General features: G+C 56.4%; 1 protein-coding gene across 1 annotated transcript in view; it reads right to left on the bottom strand.

Moving 5' to 3' along the window:
• Nucleotides 1-18226, bottom strand: part of TTC34 (tetratricopeptide repeat domain 34) — a 20775-nt gene extending 2549 nt beyond the window's left edge. The window contains exons 1-8 of the mRNA XM_025856583.2: nucleotides 18177-18226; nucleotides 16640-17462; nucleotides 8018-8876; nucleotides 6370-6595; nucleotides 4865-5069; nucleotides 3464-3630; nucleotides 2244-2514; nucleotides 1208-1422 (exon numbers count right to left, since the gene is read on the bottom strand). Coding sequence (XP_025712368.2) covers nucleotides 1208-1422; nucleotides 2244-2514; nucleotides 3464-3630; nucleotides 4865-5069; nucleotides 6370-6595; nucleotides 8018-8876; nucleotides 16640-17432 — 2736 coding nt within the window. The 5' untranslated portion in view covers nucleotides 17433-17462; nucleotides 18177-18226. The remainder of the gene's footprint in view (nucleotides 1-1207; nucleotides 1423-2243; nucleotides 2515-3463; nucleotides 3631-4864; nucleotides 5070-6369; nucleotides 6596-8017; nucleotides 8877-16639; nucleotides 17463-18176) is intronic.
• Nucleotides 18227-18572: the final 346 nt, after the last annotated feature.

Here is an 18572-nt window from a genome sequence, read left to right as displayed (position 1 = left end):
CTCGGAGACCCCCGCCCGGCCCCCTCATAAAGGCTCAGAGACTCCACCTAGCTCCGTCCTATGAACCAGAGCAGTCTCCGTGCTGAGACCCCAGCCAGACCGCTCCTCGGGGCTCTGCTCTGAGGTCCAGGTCCTGACGGCCCATTCCCCTTGGGGCAGTTGTCACCCAGCATTATCCAAGAGGGCTCTCTCGGCTCTTCCCGCCCCTAAGGCCTGTGCAGCCACCTGCTCTGTTAAACCCCCAGGTTGAAACACGTGTGGTTTCTGTTCTTCCTGGGTCCCCAGAGAACCCCCTGGAGCCCTGGGCACACGCTCGTGTGAGGAGGTGAGGTACTTGCCCCAGGCCACTCGCAGTTCGATTCTGAGTCACTCAGACGCCAAGGCTTGTGCTGGGGGCATCTTCCTGCTGGTCCCTCCCCTCCCCCCGCGCACAGGTGAAATGCAGCCACTTCAGGGGATTCCTCTCGGTGCTGTCCCCCACCTTCCCTCTCCTCCTGGCGTGCTGGGGCTCCTGCCTCCAGCTGGTGGATGGCACAGCCCCCTTCGTCTGTCGGACCGGGCCCAGAAACCTCTCCCCGATGCCGCCCCCTCCTCCATCCACAGCAGCTGCACTGACGTTCTGCCCGTTTCTGGCCCTCACCTTGGCCTATCTGTCCCATCGTGGCTTCGCCTCCAGTGCCACCTCGTTCCCCCACTGGCCTGTTTTAGGGTTTCTCAATACCAGCACACTCAGGAGGGCACCCACACCCTGTCTCCCCTGAGATGGGAGGCCCACAGGGCCGGGCAGCGGCTCCCCCGGCGGCTGGTGGAAGGTGCTCAGTATATTCTTGTTGAATAGACAGTGGAACGAAAGTCAGCCAGCCAGACGGAGTGGACCTAGCCCAATGCCCCCTCAGCCCGCTGCCTTCCTGCCCCGCTCTCACCGGACCAGGGGCTGGGTGTGGGCTTCCTGCAAGGGCCAGGTGCTCCTGGCTGGCTCAGCCAGCTCCGAGGAGGGGTCTGTTCTCTCCCAGGCCCTGTCCCTTGTGGCCTAGATGCCTTATGCGGAGAAGCCGGGAGGTTGCTGGGGTTTAAGATGGCCAGACTGGCTTGTCTCCCCCCTGGCCCCCAACTGAAACCAGGGGAACAGGGAGGGCACAGCAGCCCTGAGCACGGTGGGGTCCAGGGTGCTGGGGAGGCACTGGGGGGATGGCTCCGCGGAGCACACCTGGCTGAGGCTCTGCCGTTCTGAGGTCTCCAGGCGCTGCAGCAGGAAGCTGAGTTCCTGGGCCTCCGTCTCGGCCAGGCACTGCAGGTCCCGCACAGCAGCGGGTACGTCTCCCTTCTTGAGCCGGAGTAGGCCTCGCCGGGCGCGGGCTGCCTCTGACCATGGGGTGGGCTGCAGGGCTTTCTGCACGCAGGCACCAGCTTCGTCATAGCTGCCTGTCAGTGATCCAGGAAGGACAGTCGGGGGGGTGCTGGGGCAGGGGGCAAGAAAGGTGGGACCCTGGCCACCATGCTGGGAAGCTGGCCAGAGCCTCTCTTGCTCAGTGTTGGTTCAGGGAGGGGCCAGCTGGTGGAGGGGCTCAGCCCCGGGAGCAGGGGGACACAGTGACACCACGCCAGCCCCAGCTTGCCTGTTGAGCCTGTCATGGGGGGGGTCACTAGGGTGCAAGACCCCCAGGTTGAGCAGCAGGGCTCTGAGCATGCTCACTGCGGTCACCACAAGGGGGCTCTCCTGAGCACCTGTGGGACTATATACTGGGCGGTAGGGCAGTGGAGGCCTGGCTGGGGGCACTCCACAGGATTGGAGGTGACAGTGACAGGTCAGGGAAATGCAGGCTGCACAGAGCTCTCTCCTTTCACATTGGGACTGTAATATTCTTGGGATTTGGGCACATGGGGGCTTGATACAAGCCCACCTACAATACGGCCTTGGGTTCCATAGGTACTCTGTAAACATCTGTTGAATAAATGCATGAGCTAATGAGAAGCCCCAATCATCTGGGTCCTTTTATGAAACCCCAAATTGCTCCTTTGTTTCTCCTCCCTGAAGGCAATACCACACAGGTGAACGAGAGCTCAGGACACTTGCACCCCAGGCCCCACACAGGGACCAGGTCACAGGGGTCAGGATTTGGGGTGGAAAGGGTCCCCAGGAGGCACTGAATCCAGGGTCTCTCTCTCCCATTTTACAGAATAGAAGTAAGGGTGAGAGGGGCTGGGACAGACACCCACGTTCCCCAAACCCGGGCCGGGCATACCCATTGCCGTGAGTGCGTCTGCCAGCAGGATGTGTCCGCTTGGCTGCCTGGCATCGATTTTGATCAGCGCTTCCCCCACAGCTAGGAGGCCCCGGGCGTCCTCATCACTGAGGGGGGCCCCAGTGTCCAGAGGCTGGCTCAGGAGGGCCCGGCAGCGGGACCAGAGGCCCTGGGTGATGAGGGCCTGAGCCTCTGGCTTCAGAGAGCAAATCTCAGGGACCACTGTCCTGGGGTCAAGCTTCAGAGCCAAGAGGATGTCATCCACAGCCTCCTGCAAGGGAGAGGAGGGCAGGGTGGGCGGCAGAATTGTCCCCGCTGGGCATCTGCCTGGGTGTTGGGGATACCAGAAGGGGCAGACGACCCAGTTCCTGCCCTCCACAGCAGGAGGGCCCATCTGCTGAGCTACAGGAGGCTGAGCATGGTGAGTCAGTGTACTGGAGCTGTGGGAAGGGAGGGATGGCCGGACCTGAGGGGGGCACACACTGAGAGCCCACGACAGGCTGGAACAGAAATCAGGCTGCCAGCGCCCACGGGCAGGGGGGTGTCAGACATCCTGAGGGGCAGACGCCAGCCCCACCTGTAGGGGCTCCCACCTCAGTGGAATCTGGGATCATTTCTCCTTGCTTCTTAGCACTCCAGACCTTAATTAAGAAGCCTGGCAGGCAGGTCACCTCTGGGCTGCAGAGCCTCAGGGCAGACACTCAGTTTCAGCCACTCACCTGTGACCTTGCTCTTGGCTGAGAAGTGCCCCTGTCCAGGGGTGTGCAGCTGTGGCCGCCTGCGGGCAGGTTTTCTCTGGGAAAAGCACCTGCCTGGGGCCCGACAGTGCGGGTCCCCTCCCACCCCTGTCTCTGCAAGCTGACTGCTTGAATCCACAGGCTCTGTGCAGACAGCTCAGGGTGTGGTACCCAAGAAGCAGCTGAGGTCTTGTTATTTTAAGTGGGGGGAGGGGGGTGTCTAGTAGCCCCCAGGGTTTGCACAGTCCATGCTAAGGCTGGGAGGCAGTGGGCCTCTTCCCATGGAAGGCGTGATGATGATGTGAGCCCCGAGCAGGAAGGGTTTTAATGGGCGTCTCACACTCAGGATGGCCTGGCCCTGCTCCCTCTAGGCTTGGGCTAAGAAGGAAAACTGTGCTGGTTTTTCCTAGGTGCCCCGCCCCTAAAGCACTGTTCTCTTAACCCCACATGCCCGTCCCGGGTGGGGAGGGTGGGGCCCGGTACCTTCTGCTGGCCCAGGGCCAAGTGCAGAAGTGCCCGACCGCACAGCGCCTGCACGTTCTTCGGCTCAGCCCGCAGCACTGAGTTGAAGTCAAACATGGCCGTCTTCTTCTGGCCCAGGAGCCCGTAGCAGCGGGCTCGGATGAGCAGGGACTCAACTGCCTGACTCCCTGGAGGAAGGGGGTGTATGGCATTGGGACATGACCGCTGCTGGGCCTTGGTGGGTACAGTGTGTCTGCCCTCAGCCAGCATTTGCTGGTACCCAACAGTGGGGTGGGGCAGGGGGGCACCAGCTTCGAGGCCACCTTGGGGAGCTCACAGACCACTGGGCACCAAGACACGGTCTTGGAGGGCCGATGGGGTTGATCTGGGGGCACTGGCTGTGGGAAACAGGGAGCCCAACCACGAGGGTGGCATCTAGGCTGGTGGAGAGTCAGACAGGGGTCCCGAGAGGAGGGGCCGCTGCAGCTGTATCTGAGGTGAGGCCAGGTGAGGGGCCAGGAGGCAGACGGGTCCTTGGGGCTGGACATGGAACAGTCAAAGGTGGGAAGGTGCCAGGTGGGCAGGGAGGAGCCCTCTGAATGCTGGGCACCGAAGCCCCTCCCCAAGGACAGCACCACCACGCTCCCTCCATGAGTCTGTCCCGTGACGGACAGAGCGACGCATGCTCTGGGTCATGTCCCCTTCCTCACTAATGTGTGCAGGGCATGAACTCTGCTGCACCAGGCACCAGGCCTGCGCTGTCCATGAACTAGCTCACGTGATCCTCACTCCCACCCCTCACCAGTGTCTCTGTCACCCACTTCGAGAAGAGGTAAGTGAGATGTTTAGTAAGTGCAGAGCCAGGAGTCCACCTGGTGTTCTGATCTGAAGTCCACACTTTGAATCTCCATGCACCCCAGGAAATCGGGGTGCATCCTTGGGAAAGTCCCTTCCCTCCACACTGGGTGCCCTATGACCCTGTGCTAAGAAGGCCCAACTGCAAGAGGCTCTGTCACCCAGGATGGTGCTGGGTGGGTTGGCTGGGCAAATGGGGACACCAGCTACACTCATACAGAGACACCCCACTGTTTCCAGGAAGGGCCTCTCCTTGTTGGAGACGGGCCAAGCTGGGAGAATGGCCTTAGTCAAGGGTAGCCCTCCTACGCACAGGGCCCAGGGTGCCAGGTGGATCCCGGCTCAGGTCCCAGCTAGTCTGGCCCCTCTCCCACGCTTTAGCGTGCTCACCTGGACAGCTAGGGCCTCAGGGCAAGGCGTGCTCCGCGAGTGGCCCCAGCGCACGCACACACCCGTGAACCAAGAGCGGGCTTGGATCTGCCCAGTCTCTGACCCCCGCATTGCTCCTCTTGCCCCTAGGTACCTGGCACAGGGTGGGAACCCCGGGGGCGGGCTGTCAGCAGCTACCTGCAGCGAAGATGGCCAGAGAGAGGTAGGCGATGGCCTCCCTGGTGCGGGCTGTGCCCTCGGCCCCGCTGGGCCGCGCCCGCAGGATGGCCAGGGCCCGAGCGTGGCAGTGGCCCCGCAGCAGCTGCCGGTCCTCGTGGCAGACGACGTCCAGGGTGGGCTGGAGGCACGCCGTGTCCCCGGCCTGGACCACCTTCTTCACCAGCTGCAGGGACAGGGCAGTCACCGGGTTCCTACCTGTGCCTGACGCCCAGACCACCCCACCTTCAGCCCCCCTTGCGGGGGCGTGGAGCGCGGGGCGTGGCCCGAGAGCCGGAGCGTCCGGGGGCGGGGCCCGGGGCGGGGCGTACAGGTGTGTGGCCCGCGGGGATTGGCTCAGGGGCAGGGACTGCGCGTCCCCGGCGCTAAGCCCAGGGAAGGCGGAGGGCCGGAGGTGTGAGGCTGCGCCGGGCTGCTCCTCTGGGCTGCGCCTCTGGGCCGCGCGGCGGGGGGGGGGGGGTGGGGTGGGGGGGCTCCCAGTGTGCCCGAGCCGGAGGACCTCCTCCGTGGCATGGAAGTGGAGATCTCGCTTCACCGGCCCACACACTGCAGGTCCAAATGAGAAACGCGGGGAAAGGGGGCTTTCAAATCATAAGGTGACCGAGGGCACCGGGCGAAGAGCAAATGCGCTGGGACCAGTGCCCAATCTGGGTGGAGCGAGACTCCGGGTGGACATAACGTTGGCTCTCTGAGCGACTCCGTCCCACAGAGACCCGATGCTGCCCCTGCTGGCCGCTCGCTGAAGACACAGGTCCCAGAGCAGAAGGATGGGCCGGTTCCTGGGCATCCTTCCCTCTCCCGCCTGTGTGGCCCAGCGCAGGGGGACCAGGAACCCAAATCCGGCCAGAACAGAAGAAGCTGACAGGCCTCAAAGCCCGACATCTTCCCCCTGGAACATAACCTTCTGACCCCGGTTCCAACGCGAAGCCCTCGGAACATAACCTTCTGACCCCGGTTCCAACGCGAAGCCCTCATAACACCCGAGGGAGGCGAAGCTCTGCTTTTCCTGGGAGCAGGGTGGTCTTGGAGAGAGGTGAGGTGAGCAGGAACTGAGGACCTGGAGGCCTCTCTGCCATCCCCCTCCCTAGGCAGGGTCACCTCCAAGCCTAGTTTACTTGGGAGGTTTGGGTCGGAGCTCAGTCTACACCTGACTTTTGGCCATTTTCCTTCATAACACAACAAAACCAAATATGAAGCACCTACTGCATGCTGGAGACCTGCTGGGCCCTGGGGTACTTGCTCCAGCTATTTCGGGACAACCCACAAGACCAGAGCACAGACGAAGAGACTGAGGGTCAGGGCGGTGAGGGGGCCTTGCTGGAGGTGGCAGAGCCCAGGGCTGAGACACGTTTTACCTGCTCCAAAGTCCAGGCTGAGGGGTGCAGAGTGAGGGGCCCAGAGGCCTGTGCCGTCCACCTGTGGCCCATCTCCACCTGCCCTGCTGTGGCCCCCCGGGGCCTCCTCACCTGGTTTGCATCGTAGAAGAAGCCCCTCCGCAGCTGCAGCAGGGCCAGTCGCGCGAGCACAGGGGCCGCCTGGGGCCTCCGGGAGAGGGCCAGCAGCAGGGCCTTGTGGGCATCCTCCAGACGGCCCAGGCGGTACAGGGCATCAGCCCCCAGGAGGCTTGAAGCCTCATCTTCCCTGTCCAGCTCCACCAGGAGCGTGGCCAGCTGGTACACGCCGTGGGCATCCCTGTGGAGAGAGTAGCTGGGGGAGAGCCAGCCAAGCTTCTGTCTACACCCCTGTCAGCGGCCCAGGAAGGCGGGCCATAGGCAAATTCTATCCCTGCGCACCTGGTCCAGGCAGCTCCCTTCCCACCCAGCCACAGAGCCCCGGGTCCTACTGGAAGGACCCTCACACACGGGGTTTCCGGAAGCTACAGCTGCCCTCTCTGACATACATCCCTCGGTTCTCACTCTCTGCCCCACCCTCCCACCACCCCGTGTGGCAAGCATTTTGCAGATGGAAGACAGCTTCCATCTGTGGGCTGACCACAAGCCAACCCTGCCTGTGTTTCCTTTTCTGTAGAAATGGGGTAACAGTGTTGGCCTTGCAGGGCTCAGGGGTGTGTTCGAGGCAGCATTAGAGAACACACAGGCTCGACTTGGAATGCTCCTGGTGTGCTGGGAATGTGAATCAGCTCCCACTGGGAGAAGGGCTGGAGCCTCCAATTATGACAATTCCCAGAGACAAAAAAGTATAAAGCGCCCCCAATCTCGTTCATGAAATTCCTCCTCACCAGCACATCAAAGCAATTTGAACTGAGCAACCTGCAGGCAGAGAAAGTGAGTGTGTGTGTGTGTGTGTGTGTGTGCAGGGTGGGTGGTGGCAGCAGACCTGACATCAAACACGCCCCCCAGAAGGCCCCCAGCTCAGTGCTTTGAGCTTTGCTAAAACACCTCCCTGTCACCTCTCAGCAGCCAGAGAAGTGCAAATCAAAACAGCTGCAGGGTCATCCATTAGGTTGGCAGAAAAATTCCAAAACGAACATCAGGGCTGGGCACGTGGCTAGACGGGCAGACGGGCAGCTCCGGAAGTCAAGGACCTCACAGCGGGCTGCGCTCCCTGACCCCGAAACCCCACCTCTGTGTCCATACTCAGGACAGAACATTGTGGAGGCGTTTAGCTATAACAGAGGGCAAGCTCTAGGAATGGTCAAGGAACGATGGCATGGTCACAGGGTGGGCTCTAGATTGGGGTGTGCCCGAGAAGGAATCCAGAGGCAAAGGAAATGTCCGTGATCTACTGAGTAAAAAAGGGGGGCTATAAATTGCACATAGAGTTCACACTCAGTTTAGTTTCTATGCTCAGAGAGAAACAACTAGAAGGGAGTGCTATCGGTGGGGGGACGGGAAAGTTGTATTTTTTCATTCCCATTTTTGAGTTCTTAATTTTCTATGGTAGTTAGGCCCACAGAGCATCACACTTTGTGACTGGGAGTCCTAAGATCTGGGCTTCAGCGCTACAACTGCCATCCACGATTTAGATAAATCCCCCACCTGCTTCTTGCCTCAGTTCACTCATCTGTAAAGAAGGAAGACACACACCCCTAGCTACCTCGCAGGAGACCAGAATGAAGCAGTAGCCGCAGGGGTGCGCGGGGCTAGTTTTTACCCTTCCTGCGCCTCGGGGCTGTCCATCTCCGCAGCCTTACTCCAGCGGCCCCGTGCGCCCGTGAGCCCCAGGTCTGGCCTCCGCTGCAGCATCCTGCGGCCCTCCTCTCGCAGCACGGTCAGCAGGAGGCCCCTCTGGTTCCAGGGGACGTAGGCCTTGGCGACGAGCAGTGCCTCCTCGGGGTGCAGGCGGCAGGCGGTGACATAGTCCAGCGCACCCAGGAACGCGCTACCCTCCAGCACCCTCAACAGCCCTCGGCCACACAGCGCACGCACGCAGCTGCCCAGGTGCGGCGGCGCGTGCTCCACCACCTCCTGGAAGTCCTCCCGGGCGCGCGGTGCATCGCCGGCGTGCAGCGCGCAGAAGCCGCGCAGCACCAACAGGGGCGCGCGGTCGCCGGTGTGGGCCCTGATGCGGTAGTCCGCACGGTCCCCGGGGCGCGCAGGCCGCAGCAAGCGCTCGCACAGCGCCCTGGCGCCCGCCGCGTCCCCCGCCAGCAGCAGGCACTCGGCCAAGCGAGTGCCCAGTGCCGGGCGCACCCCGGGCGGCGCAAGGCGCAGCAGGACACGGAGCGCGCGGGTCACCGGGGCCAGCAGCTCCAGGCCCGAGTTTTCGCGGAGCTCAGCGCGGCTCCGCACGGCCTCCTGGAAGTGGGCGAAGCCCATGTCCGCTGCCTCCTGAGCCTGGGCCTGCACGCGCTCTCGGTCCCCCGCGGACAGCACCGCCTCAAACTGCCTCCGCGCCCTCGAGGGGCTCTGTCGGAAGGCCTCATGCAGGTCCCGAAGCAGGTCCCGGGCCCCACTGTCCAGGAATAAGGCCGCGGCTGCGCGGGTGACCAGCAGAGCGGCCCGACGCTCACCTGGGGAGAGAAACAGAGGCACTGGTCCTGCCTGTCGGGCCACATCCTCCAGGGTGCCACCTGTAGCCCCCCACCGTCCAGCGCTTTGGACCCTCTGAAGCATCTCACAGCATCTCCCTAGACTGTCCCAGTAGCCCAGGACGTTGCATCACGACGATAGACCCCCAGCGACAGAGCAGAAATCAGGAGGGACAGCTGGGGTGGGCAGCGGCATGCATGCCTACCCAGCAGTGTTCTCTTCCCATGGGTTCAAAGTCAACCTCACCGATTGGCCAACAAGGAAATTTAGTTACAAAACCTCTTTACTTTTTATTTTTTTTAAGATTATTTATTTATTTATTTGAGAGAGAGAGAATGAGAGACAGAGAGCACAAGAGGGAAGAGGGTCAGAGGGAGAAGCAGACTCCCCGCTGAGCAGGGAGCCCGATGTGGGACTCGATCCCGGGACTCCAGGACCATGACCTGAGCCGAAGGCAGTCGCTTAACCAACTGAGCCACCCAGGTGCCCAACCTCTTTACTTTTTAATGATGGATTTGGGGATTGAGTTCCCTTTTCTGGGATTAGCGCCCCTAGGTTAGTGCTGAGGTTCTGACCCTGTGACCTTGGGAGGGGCTGGTTGTTACTCCAGCATCTTTGCTTCTTGCCTTCTTGGGGCAATATTGGGGCCCAACGCTTCCCTCTGAAACAGGGACTGCAGTCAGGTGCAGGAGAGGGAAAGGCACACCCAATGCTGCTGACACTGTGGAGGGCTTGGGCCATTTACTGGATCTCACTTGTGCCTCAGTCTCCTTTTCTGCTTTATAATGGGTTTTAAAATGGTCTGCACTCGGGGCGCCTGGGTGGCGCAGTCGTTAAGTGTCTGCCTTCGGCTCAAGTCAGGATCCCAGGGTCCTGGGATCGAGCCCCGCATCGGGCTCCCTGCTCGGCGGGAAGCCTGCTTCTCCCTCTCCCACTCCCCCTGCTTGTGTTCCTGCTCTATCTCTCTCTGTCAAATAAATAATTAATTCTAAAAAAATAAAAAATAAAATGGTCTGCACTCACAGGGCCATGAGGGTGAAATGGATTAATGCTCGTCTAGTGCTTGGAACAGGAAAAGGGCCCCTGGGGGCCCTTTTACTCAGTGAGTTTCCCATTAGCAACAGCGTCATCCTGCCTCCTCATACCTCGTGTCCAAGTGTGCTCATGAGGATGGGGGCTTTCTGGTAACGAAACCAAGCCATCCTTTCCCAACAGGGCCCCAGGCAGGTGCACACCGTGGAGAGCATCCCAGAAAACTCAGTGCTGGCAGGAGCTCAAAATCATGGGCACCCACCCTTGCATTGCAGGTTGGGAAAATACCTCTGGGGAGGGGAGCTTCACAGAACCCCAGCGATTCTCAATCCTGGGTCTCAGAACGTCCACTCTAGTGCTTTTGGCATGGAGTCCTTCACAATTCTCAAAGAGCTTTCTCCCAACATTTACACCAATACAGGAGAGGGTAAAACACCTTCACTTCTGCATGGAAGCAAGCCTGCTGGGACCCTGCCCCTTTGCTGTTAGGGTAAGCATCACACCACAGCCCAGAGTTATGTAAAAAGAAAAACATCTTGCATCCTGAGATCAACCAACCAGCCAGCCAACCAGCCAGCCAACAAGGTCACCCTGTCTAGTCCTGGTGACCAGAGAAAAAGAGACTTTGGGCCTTTCCAGTCAGTTACTAACTCCTGAAAAAAACAATTCTACACCTGATTTTTGCAGTAGTTCATGGATCCTAGGGAGTTGCAGTAGGTGGAGAGCCCTTGGGGCCTGGGGGGATTTGTTACTTATTTACCCACATGAAAGTGTGTTCTCTGTTCTGCTTCTGAGGTTCCAGTCACACACATTAGGCTTCTAGATATTGTCCCACAGGTCACCAAGGTTCTGCTCATTTTTCTGGTGTTCTTCATATTGGATAATTTCTATCTTCAACCTTGACTGACTCTTCTGCTTTCTCCATTATGCTATGAATTTTTCAATTCTAGAACCTCCATTTCATTCTTCTTTTTTTAAACAGTTTCCATTTATCTGTTCAGATTCCACATCTGTTCATTCATCATGACCATATTTTCCTTTAGTTCTTGACCACATCTATGATAGTTCCTTTAAAGTCCTTAGTATGCTCATTTCATCACCTGTATCATCTTGGGGTCAGTTTATATTGACTTCTTTGTCTCCTGACGGTGGCTCACATTTTAATTTCCTGTTTCTTTGCATGTCTAGTAATTTTTAAAAATTGTACACTAGGCATCTGGTTGTTGTTTTGTAGACACTCTGGATTTAGCCATGTTCCTCTGAAGGGGACTGAATTTTGTTTTAGCAGGCAGTTACGTGGGATAGGATCGAACTCCATATTCTGTCTTATCTTTGCTAGGCACAGCTAAATTCTCCATTTAGCTCTTGTAGTTCTTGCTGGCTCCAGCAGCTGCTCTTTCAGACCACCCAGTCTCTCCCACGTATGTGTAGTTTGGTGGTCCTCCAAGGATTTAAGTGGATTTAATACACAGATTTTGGGTCCAGTTCCTCTGTGGCTCCCTCTTTTTCAGAATTTTCCTTCTAAACTTTCCAGCCACTTTTCTCAGCCTGAACTCTGTCCTACAACATCTCTCACTTTTTTTTAAAAAAGATTTTATTTATTTATTCATAAGAGACACAGAGAGAGAGGCAGAGGGAGAAGCAGGCTCCCTGCGGGACTCGATCCCAGGACCCTGGGATCATGACCTGAGCCGAAGGCAGATGTTTAACCATCTGAGCCACCCAGGTGCCCTGTCCTACAACATCTCAAGCCAGTAAAAACTGCAGCTTCCTGTTTTGCATGGACAAAGCATGGATTGAGGAGTTTCCTTGGGCAAAAAGCTGCAAGGCTGCAAATCTCACATTGTATAGCCCTCTCCTTTCAAGGGTCAACTTCCAGTTTCTGCCCACATTTGGTCACTGTTCAGTGCCTCCAAATAATTGCATTTTGTATTTTGTCCAAATTTTATCATTGCTATCTGTGGGACATGGGCTGGTCAAGCCAGTCCCCTATTATGGAAGCCAGACTCTTCTATTGGTAGACTTAAAAACTGTGACAATATGGGAGGATACAAAATGCTATCTCATTGTTGTTTTAATTTTAATTTTCCTGATTATTGGTGAGGGCAATTTATTTAATTAGATTAATTTAATTAAATTTTTTTTCCAACCTGGTGGGTGGAAAGTGGTATCTCATTGTTTTAATTTGCATTCGTATCATTACTATGATGTTGAACATTTTTCACGTTTCTTTGCCATCTGTGTTTTCTCTTATGGGAAATGCTTTTGCCAATTCTCATATTGGATTTTTTTTTCTTATTGATATGTCAGAATTCTTCAAATACTCTGGGTATTAATCTTTTGCCCATTGTATGTTTTGCAAATATTTTCTCTCTGATGTGGATTTTCTTTTCATTTTCTATAGTTATGGGCAAAATGGAAGTTAACATTTTTAATTTAATCAAACATAACAAATTTCCCTTTACTGTTTCCAATTTTTGTATTTTTTTAAAAGATTTTATTTATTTATTTGACAGAGAGAGAGAGAGAGCACAAGCAGGGGGAGCAGCAGGCAGAGGGAGAAGAAGGCTCCCCGCTGAACAGGGAGCCCGACTTGGGACTTGATCCCAGGACCCTGGAATCATGACCTGAGCCGAAGGCAGATGCTTAACCGACTGAGCCACCCAAGTGTCCCTCCACTTTTTGTATCTTAAGAAGTCCATCTAGCCACAGAAATCTTAATGATAGTCTCTTATATTTTCTTTTAGAAACTATAAAACTTAGCTACCACATAATCCACCTGGGATTTACTTTTTTTTTTCCAGAATCAGCACCATCCACTGAATAATGGTCCTCTTCTTTCCCTATAGATTTGTAATGCTCACTCTCACATATTAAGTTCTGGATACCTTTGGGTCTGTTTCTGGCCTGTCTAATTTGTTTTATTGGTCTTTCTATCCATCACTTAAGTCAATAACCTTCTGTATTGGGTAGTATAGCTTTGTATTAACTGGTAGAGTAAATATTTATACCACCACCTTCTTCTCCATCTTCTTTCTCCTCCCCCACCTCTCTCCCCACCTCCTGCTCATCTCTTTCCCCTTCCTCTTCTTCTTTGTCTTGTCTATTATTGTTTTTTTGTTCTTATTATAATATCAAATCTTTCTAACAATGGACATTGGATATCTATTTATATAGGTATTCTTTATTGTCTTTTAATAAAATTTTATAATTTTCTCCACAAAGTTGTATGGTTCTTTGAAATAAATTATTTTCTGTTGCTATGGTAAATGGTATAGTCTAACATTATAAAGTTTCTATTTGTTGCTGGTGTCTATAAATATAAATGCTTTCTGTATAACCCATTAAATTCTGTTCCTATGTCTAACACATTTTTGTTGTTTCTGTTGGGTTTCTACATAGCTAATCATATTGTCTGGAATAACTTTGTTTCTTCCTTTCTAGTCTTACATTTATTTTCTTCTTATCTTATTGCATTGGCTAGGATCTCTAGTACGATAATAGATAATGGGAGAGTAGGCAGCTGCTACATTCTTGATTTTAAATGGAAGGCTACTATCAACCATTAAGCTGATATTTTGGTAAGGTGTTGATGATATTATTTTTTCAATTAAGTTTCCTTCTATTTTTTGTTTAAATTTGTGGGGTGTTAATATGTTATAAAATGCTTTTTCTGAATTCATTGCAATGAGCATATGCTCTTTTTTTCTTTCATTAATGAAGGTGGTGAATACTATTATTATGGAAACAGAAAATCATAACTCCTATATTTAATTGAGTTTTGGCTAAAACAGGCATCAAAAACTGTGGTTCTGACTCAGCATTTGTACCAGTTACTATTGCTGTACAACAAACTCCCCCAAAACTTAGTGGCTTAAAACAGTGACCATTTCAACAGCCAGAAGAACCCATGGTTCTTCCTCAGTCTGGACTGAGTTGAGTTGAGCTGGACAGTTCTGTTGATCTTACCTGGGGTCCCTCATGTCTGCAGCCGTCTGTCGGCTTGGGCAAGAGGGTGTAAGGTGGCCTCACTCACAGGCCTGAGGCCTTGGTGTTGGCCATTGGTAGAGCCTCCCTCTGTGTGCTCCCTTGTGGTTCACTGATCTAGCTTCCTACATGGCACTGGGGGGGCTGTTGCAAGAGGATGAAGGTGGAACTTATTGGGCCCCTTGAGGGGCCTCCAGAATCACATGACATCATGTCCATTCCTCTATTTTCTATTGGTCCCAGCAAGACTTGAGGCCAAGCCAACTTCTGTCCCCTTGCTGCGAGGAGCTTTAGCAACCATGGCCATGCTTTCTACCTACTGCAGTAATTCTTAATGAAAAACCTTGAATGGTTGAGAGATGGTAGCCCTGGGCACTTTGGGAAGATTAACCACTCAGGGAACCTTGGTGCCTGGATGTTTACTCATAGGAGATTTGAGTTAAAACTATACTTATTCTTGTCTTCATATAGAGTGTCCCTGTATGTCTACTTACTGAGAAGGGCAGAGCACTTTCCCAAATATACAGGGTTTGTTCAGTGTTTTCAAGGACCCTTATAAGTAACCTTGGGATCAGAATACATTTGTTATAGGAAATTGTGTTTGTAAAAGGTCTGTTATAGGCCATTTATTTATTCATGTTGTAAGCCATGTTTGTGTGGAGGGTGGCAATAAGGTGACTCCCTGTGACATAAGTGACTTAGGTCTAAGGAATGCAGTGATTCTTAGGGAAGGTGGTCCTGTCCACTGCAGAGCCAAGGCAGGGCAGACAAGCTTCCTGGCAGTGTCCCCTGGGTTGGGGGGGTGGGGCGGGCAGAGCTTATCTAGCATACTTGCTTCCTGAGGTTGTAGCCTTGGGGATTCTGGTCTTGATGGGGGTCTCTACTGGTCATTAAGGTGGAAGGCCCCTCCGTCCTGGGAGTTGTTGAGTGCCCCCAGCCTCAATACCCCTGCTCACAGGCCAATGCACGCTTATGCTTTGGGCACGGAGGGCACCCTACTTTCTCGTAAGCTCAGGATTCTTTGTGACTGCCGAGCCTGTTTGTACCTTTTATAGTAGGAAGGCTTCATGGCGTCTGGTTTAGCGTATTTCCAGAAACAAATTTGCCCACTCACTTTTCAGTTCTCTGTCTGATCCCTGCCTCCCCCACACACAAACACTAGGGTCACCGGTAAACCCCATGCGGCACAGAAAACAGACACCTTCTGTCCTCTCGTCATGGAAATGGCAGCGTGTGCCCCGTCCTCTTGCCGACACCTGCATCTTCGGGCTCTCGTCAGCACACTGCAGGCTTCTCATTTTCCTTTCTGGTCCTCCTGTCCCCTTTGCTGGGTCCTTCTTTGTGGGGGCAGTGTGGTGGGTCGTTAGGAGCCTACCACGAACACTCCAGGTGCCCTTGGAGGGTTGCTCATGGAAGTTGCTTTCATTCTCATTGAATGCACGTCGAACCTTACAATGGTTTGCCCACCTTGTGTTCAATGAACGGCAGCTAGCATGGCCGTTCTGCATCTCTAAGTGTGTGGCTGACCCACTCCCTCCATATCTAAGCCCTTGACTCTGAATCTCTTCTTTGTGGGTTGGATTCTGGAATCCCTTCTTCAAACCAAGCCCCCTCTCATCTCAAGGCTCATGTGTTCAGCTGCCCAGTGACATGATTGACTCAAGGGACATCTTTTTGAGCACTTAGTGGGTGATGCCATTTTAGGGGTCTGATACACACTTTCACTGAAATCTCAGCAGCAAGTTCAGAAGTGGGTGTAGTCCCCAGCCCCACGTGCACACAGGGAAGCGGCACAGAGAGGGCCGCCGGGCCAGGAGGGATCTTGGAGTGTCTGTGGTAGGCTGGTGTGTGACTTCGGGCTCTCCACCCATCCAGCCACTGACCATGCCCCCACCAGAAGGGGGTCCCCTGTAAAGGGACCAGACAGGAGCAGTACCTCAAACCAGGTGTGTCCAAAGCCCCTGTTGCCCCCTTTTCCCTGTCTGCTCGTCCCCTGAGCTCTGCAATCCAGTGGCCAAACTCCTGAAATCATTCTTGACTCTCTGTCTTCCTCCACCTGTGCCTCTGCCATCTCTTGCCGGGACTGCTCCTCTGGCCTCCCGGCCTGGTCCTCCTCCCGGCCTCCTGGCCTCCTAGCAGCTTCCGTTATCACTCTGGCTCCCCTGGCGTACTTTGCACACAGCAGACAGAAGAAACTATAGAAATGCAACCCAGGGCACCTCGCTCCACAGTTCAAAACCCTCCCACGGCTCCTCGCTGCTCTGGGGGCAAAATCCTAAGTCCTTTCGGCCCAGCAGGGCTTAGCCAAATCTATTTCTTCCATGCCTCCCCTTCTCCCTCTGCTCTTGCCCCCCAACAGCCACTATGGTTCCATTCAGTGGCATGGACACCCCAAGTTCTTTCTCCCTCAAGGACCTGGCATGTCCTGTTTCTGCTGCCGGGAATCCTTTAGCCTTAATTTAAGTGACATCTCCTCCAAGAAGCCTACCCTGACCACCCAGCTAGAGCAGCACCTTGCAGGGTCCATTTTTCAAAGCACATATTTTGTTTGTTCCTTTTCTTGGGTCCTCTGTAAGGACAGGGCTTGCCCATCTTGTCACCGTGGTGTCCCCACCCCAGGAACAACCCCCGCACCCTACCATAACCAGAACTTAAGCACGCCATGAAGGCATGGTAGGAGCGACTTTCACCCTGGCCCTTAAGAGGACAAGAACCACACTCTTACCTTGGGGTGGGCTGCCCGTCAGGTCAGACTCAAGCGCCCGGCTGCACGCCAACCGGCAGTCCTCATACCTGCCACTGCGGAGCAGGGCTTCTGGCGACAGGGCGTCACTCCACATGCCCCTGGGGTCCAGGGCTGCCAAGAGTCCCTGGCAGCCGGCCTCCTGCTGGCCAGTGCTGTCCACCTCCTGGTGCCCTGAGATATAGTCCTGCAGGGTGCTGATCAGCACGGGGAGGTAGGGCTGCTGATGGGTTCGAACAAAGGCCACAGTCCGGTCTGCACTGGAGGCAAAGGCCTGCAGATAGTCTGCCACGCCATCGTCCACCTGTACCCCGGACAGGACCCAGGCCAGGGCGCGGGTCAGCTGTAGCTCCAGGGCTTGCTGGGAGCGAGCATCCAGCAAAGTGCTGCAGCGCTGAACCACTTCCTGATGGCGCCCCTGAGCCAGCAGGCTGGCCAGGGAGTGCAGGACCGCGGCTGGGTGGTCTGGACAGAGGGTGGCCAGGAATGCGGAGGCCAGGGTCCCCGTCAGGGAGACAATCGCCATGCCATCCCAGTGGATGGCAGGGATCTGGCTGTCACCGCAGCACCAGGCCTCTAGGGTGGCCACTACGGGTGCCCCTCGGGCCTCAGCCAGGGCAGCTCTGACACTCCGCACGGCCGAGGGGGCATGGCAGCTGAAGGCAGCCAGGTAGAAGGCGGTGGCCAAGAGGGGCTCTCCCAGGGCCAGGCGCTGGTCTCCTTCCCGGCAGAGGCAGGCCACGAGCTCCTGTGCTGACATTATGGCTGTGCCCATGGTGGGCCCATGTCCAGTCCTTGCGGGCACCTGGGGTAGAGGCGGCGCAGTTAGTCCCCATCTCTCCCCACCTGGGACCCCAGAGTCCGTGCAGAGCACCCTCGAGTGAAGAGTCGGGTGGGGCTGGGCGCATCTGCCAGGGTTCCCCAGGCCAGGCTCCTTTCCTCTGCAGAATAAGACCCTTACCCTGCTCGGCGACCCACATGAAGAGCCGGGTGGCCTGTGGGGTCAGGGACTCCAGGCCCTTGCTCCCCACCCCAACCCCAGAGGACCCCACAGGAAGGTGGAACACTCCCACCTGCTCCCTGTCCAGGTCCCACAGGCCACCTTCTCCGCTGAGTCTCCAGAGACCCGCCCAAACTCAGGGCCAGACCTCTGCCCACCTCCCACAGGCCCCCATTCTGGGTGGGAGTGGTGGGCTGCAGGGGTGGTGGGGGCACTTGCCTGGCTCTTGGGTGGGGGTGGGGAGCCTCGCTGGCCCAGGCCAGGGGGTCAGTTCTGAGATTGGTTCTGGGGACCAGCCCCTGCCACTCCCTCCCCCTTTCCCAAATCTGATCTTAAGTACTAACTACAGTACTCAGGGACAGTCTCTCTCGGGTCCCAAAGTGCCCGCACACAAACCCCACCCAATACACGCCCTGTAACACACAGCCGCACAAGCACCCTGAGACATAGAACACACGCTTGTGCACTCACACACGCTCACACACACTCACGCCTGTGCACTCACACACGCACACTCGCCTGTGCTCCGAGGCCCTGCGGGGCGCGCGCGGCCGGCGGTGGGGAGGGGCGGTGGGTGCGGCTCCGCCCAGGGGTCGGTTTCCCGGGAGAGCGTCAACACCCCGCCAGACCCCGCCCCCGCCAGCCCCGCCCCGCCCGGACCCCGCCCCCGACCCCGACCCCGCCCCGACCCCGCCCCCACCCCCGCCCCCCCCCCCCGGCCCCCGCCCCCCGCCCGCCCCGCCCCGCCCGGACCCCGCCCCCGCCCCCGCCCCCGCCCCGCCCCTGATCTCGCCGCGTCCGGACCCCGCCCCTACCTCCCCCAGGCCCTTGCAGGGGAAGGGTCGGGGAGGAGGAGGGCAGAGCTGCTCCCTGAGTTTGTGGGGGTCTCAGGGCCACTGGGGGCCGGGGCCAGCC

This window comes from Callorhinus ursinus, unplaced genomic scaffold (genome assembly GCF_003265705.2).
Source record: "Callorhinus ursinus isolate GAN/ISIS: 27379988/994484 unplaced genomic scaffold, GSC_fseal_2.0 scaffold18, whole genome shotgun sequence".
Classification (NCBI taxonomy): Eukaryota; Metazoa; Chordata; class Mammalia; order Carnivora; family Otariidae; genus Callorhinus; species Callorhinus ursinus.
This window is presented reverse-complemented; position numbering and strand designations above follow the sequence as displayed.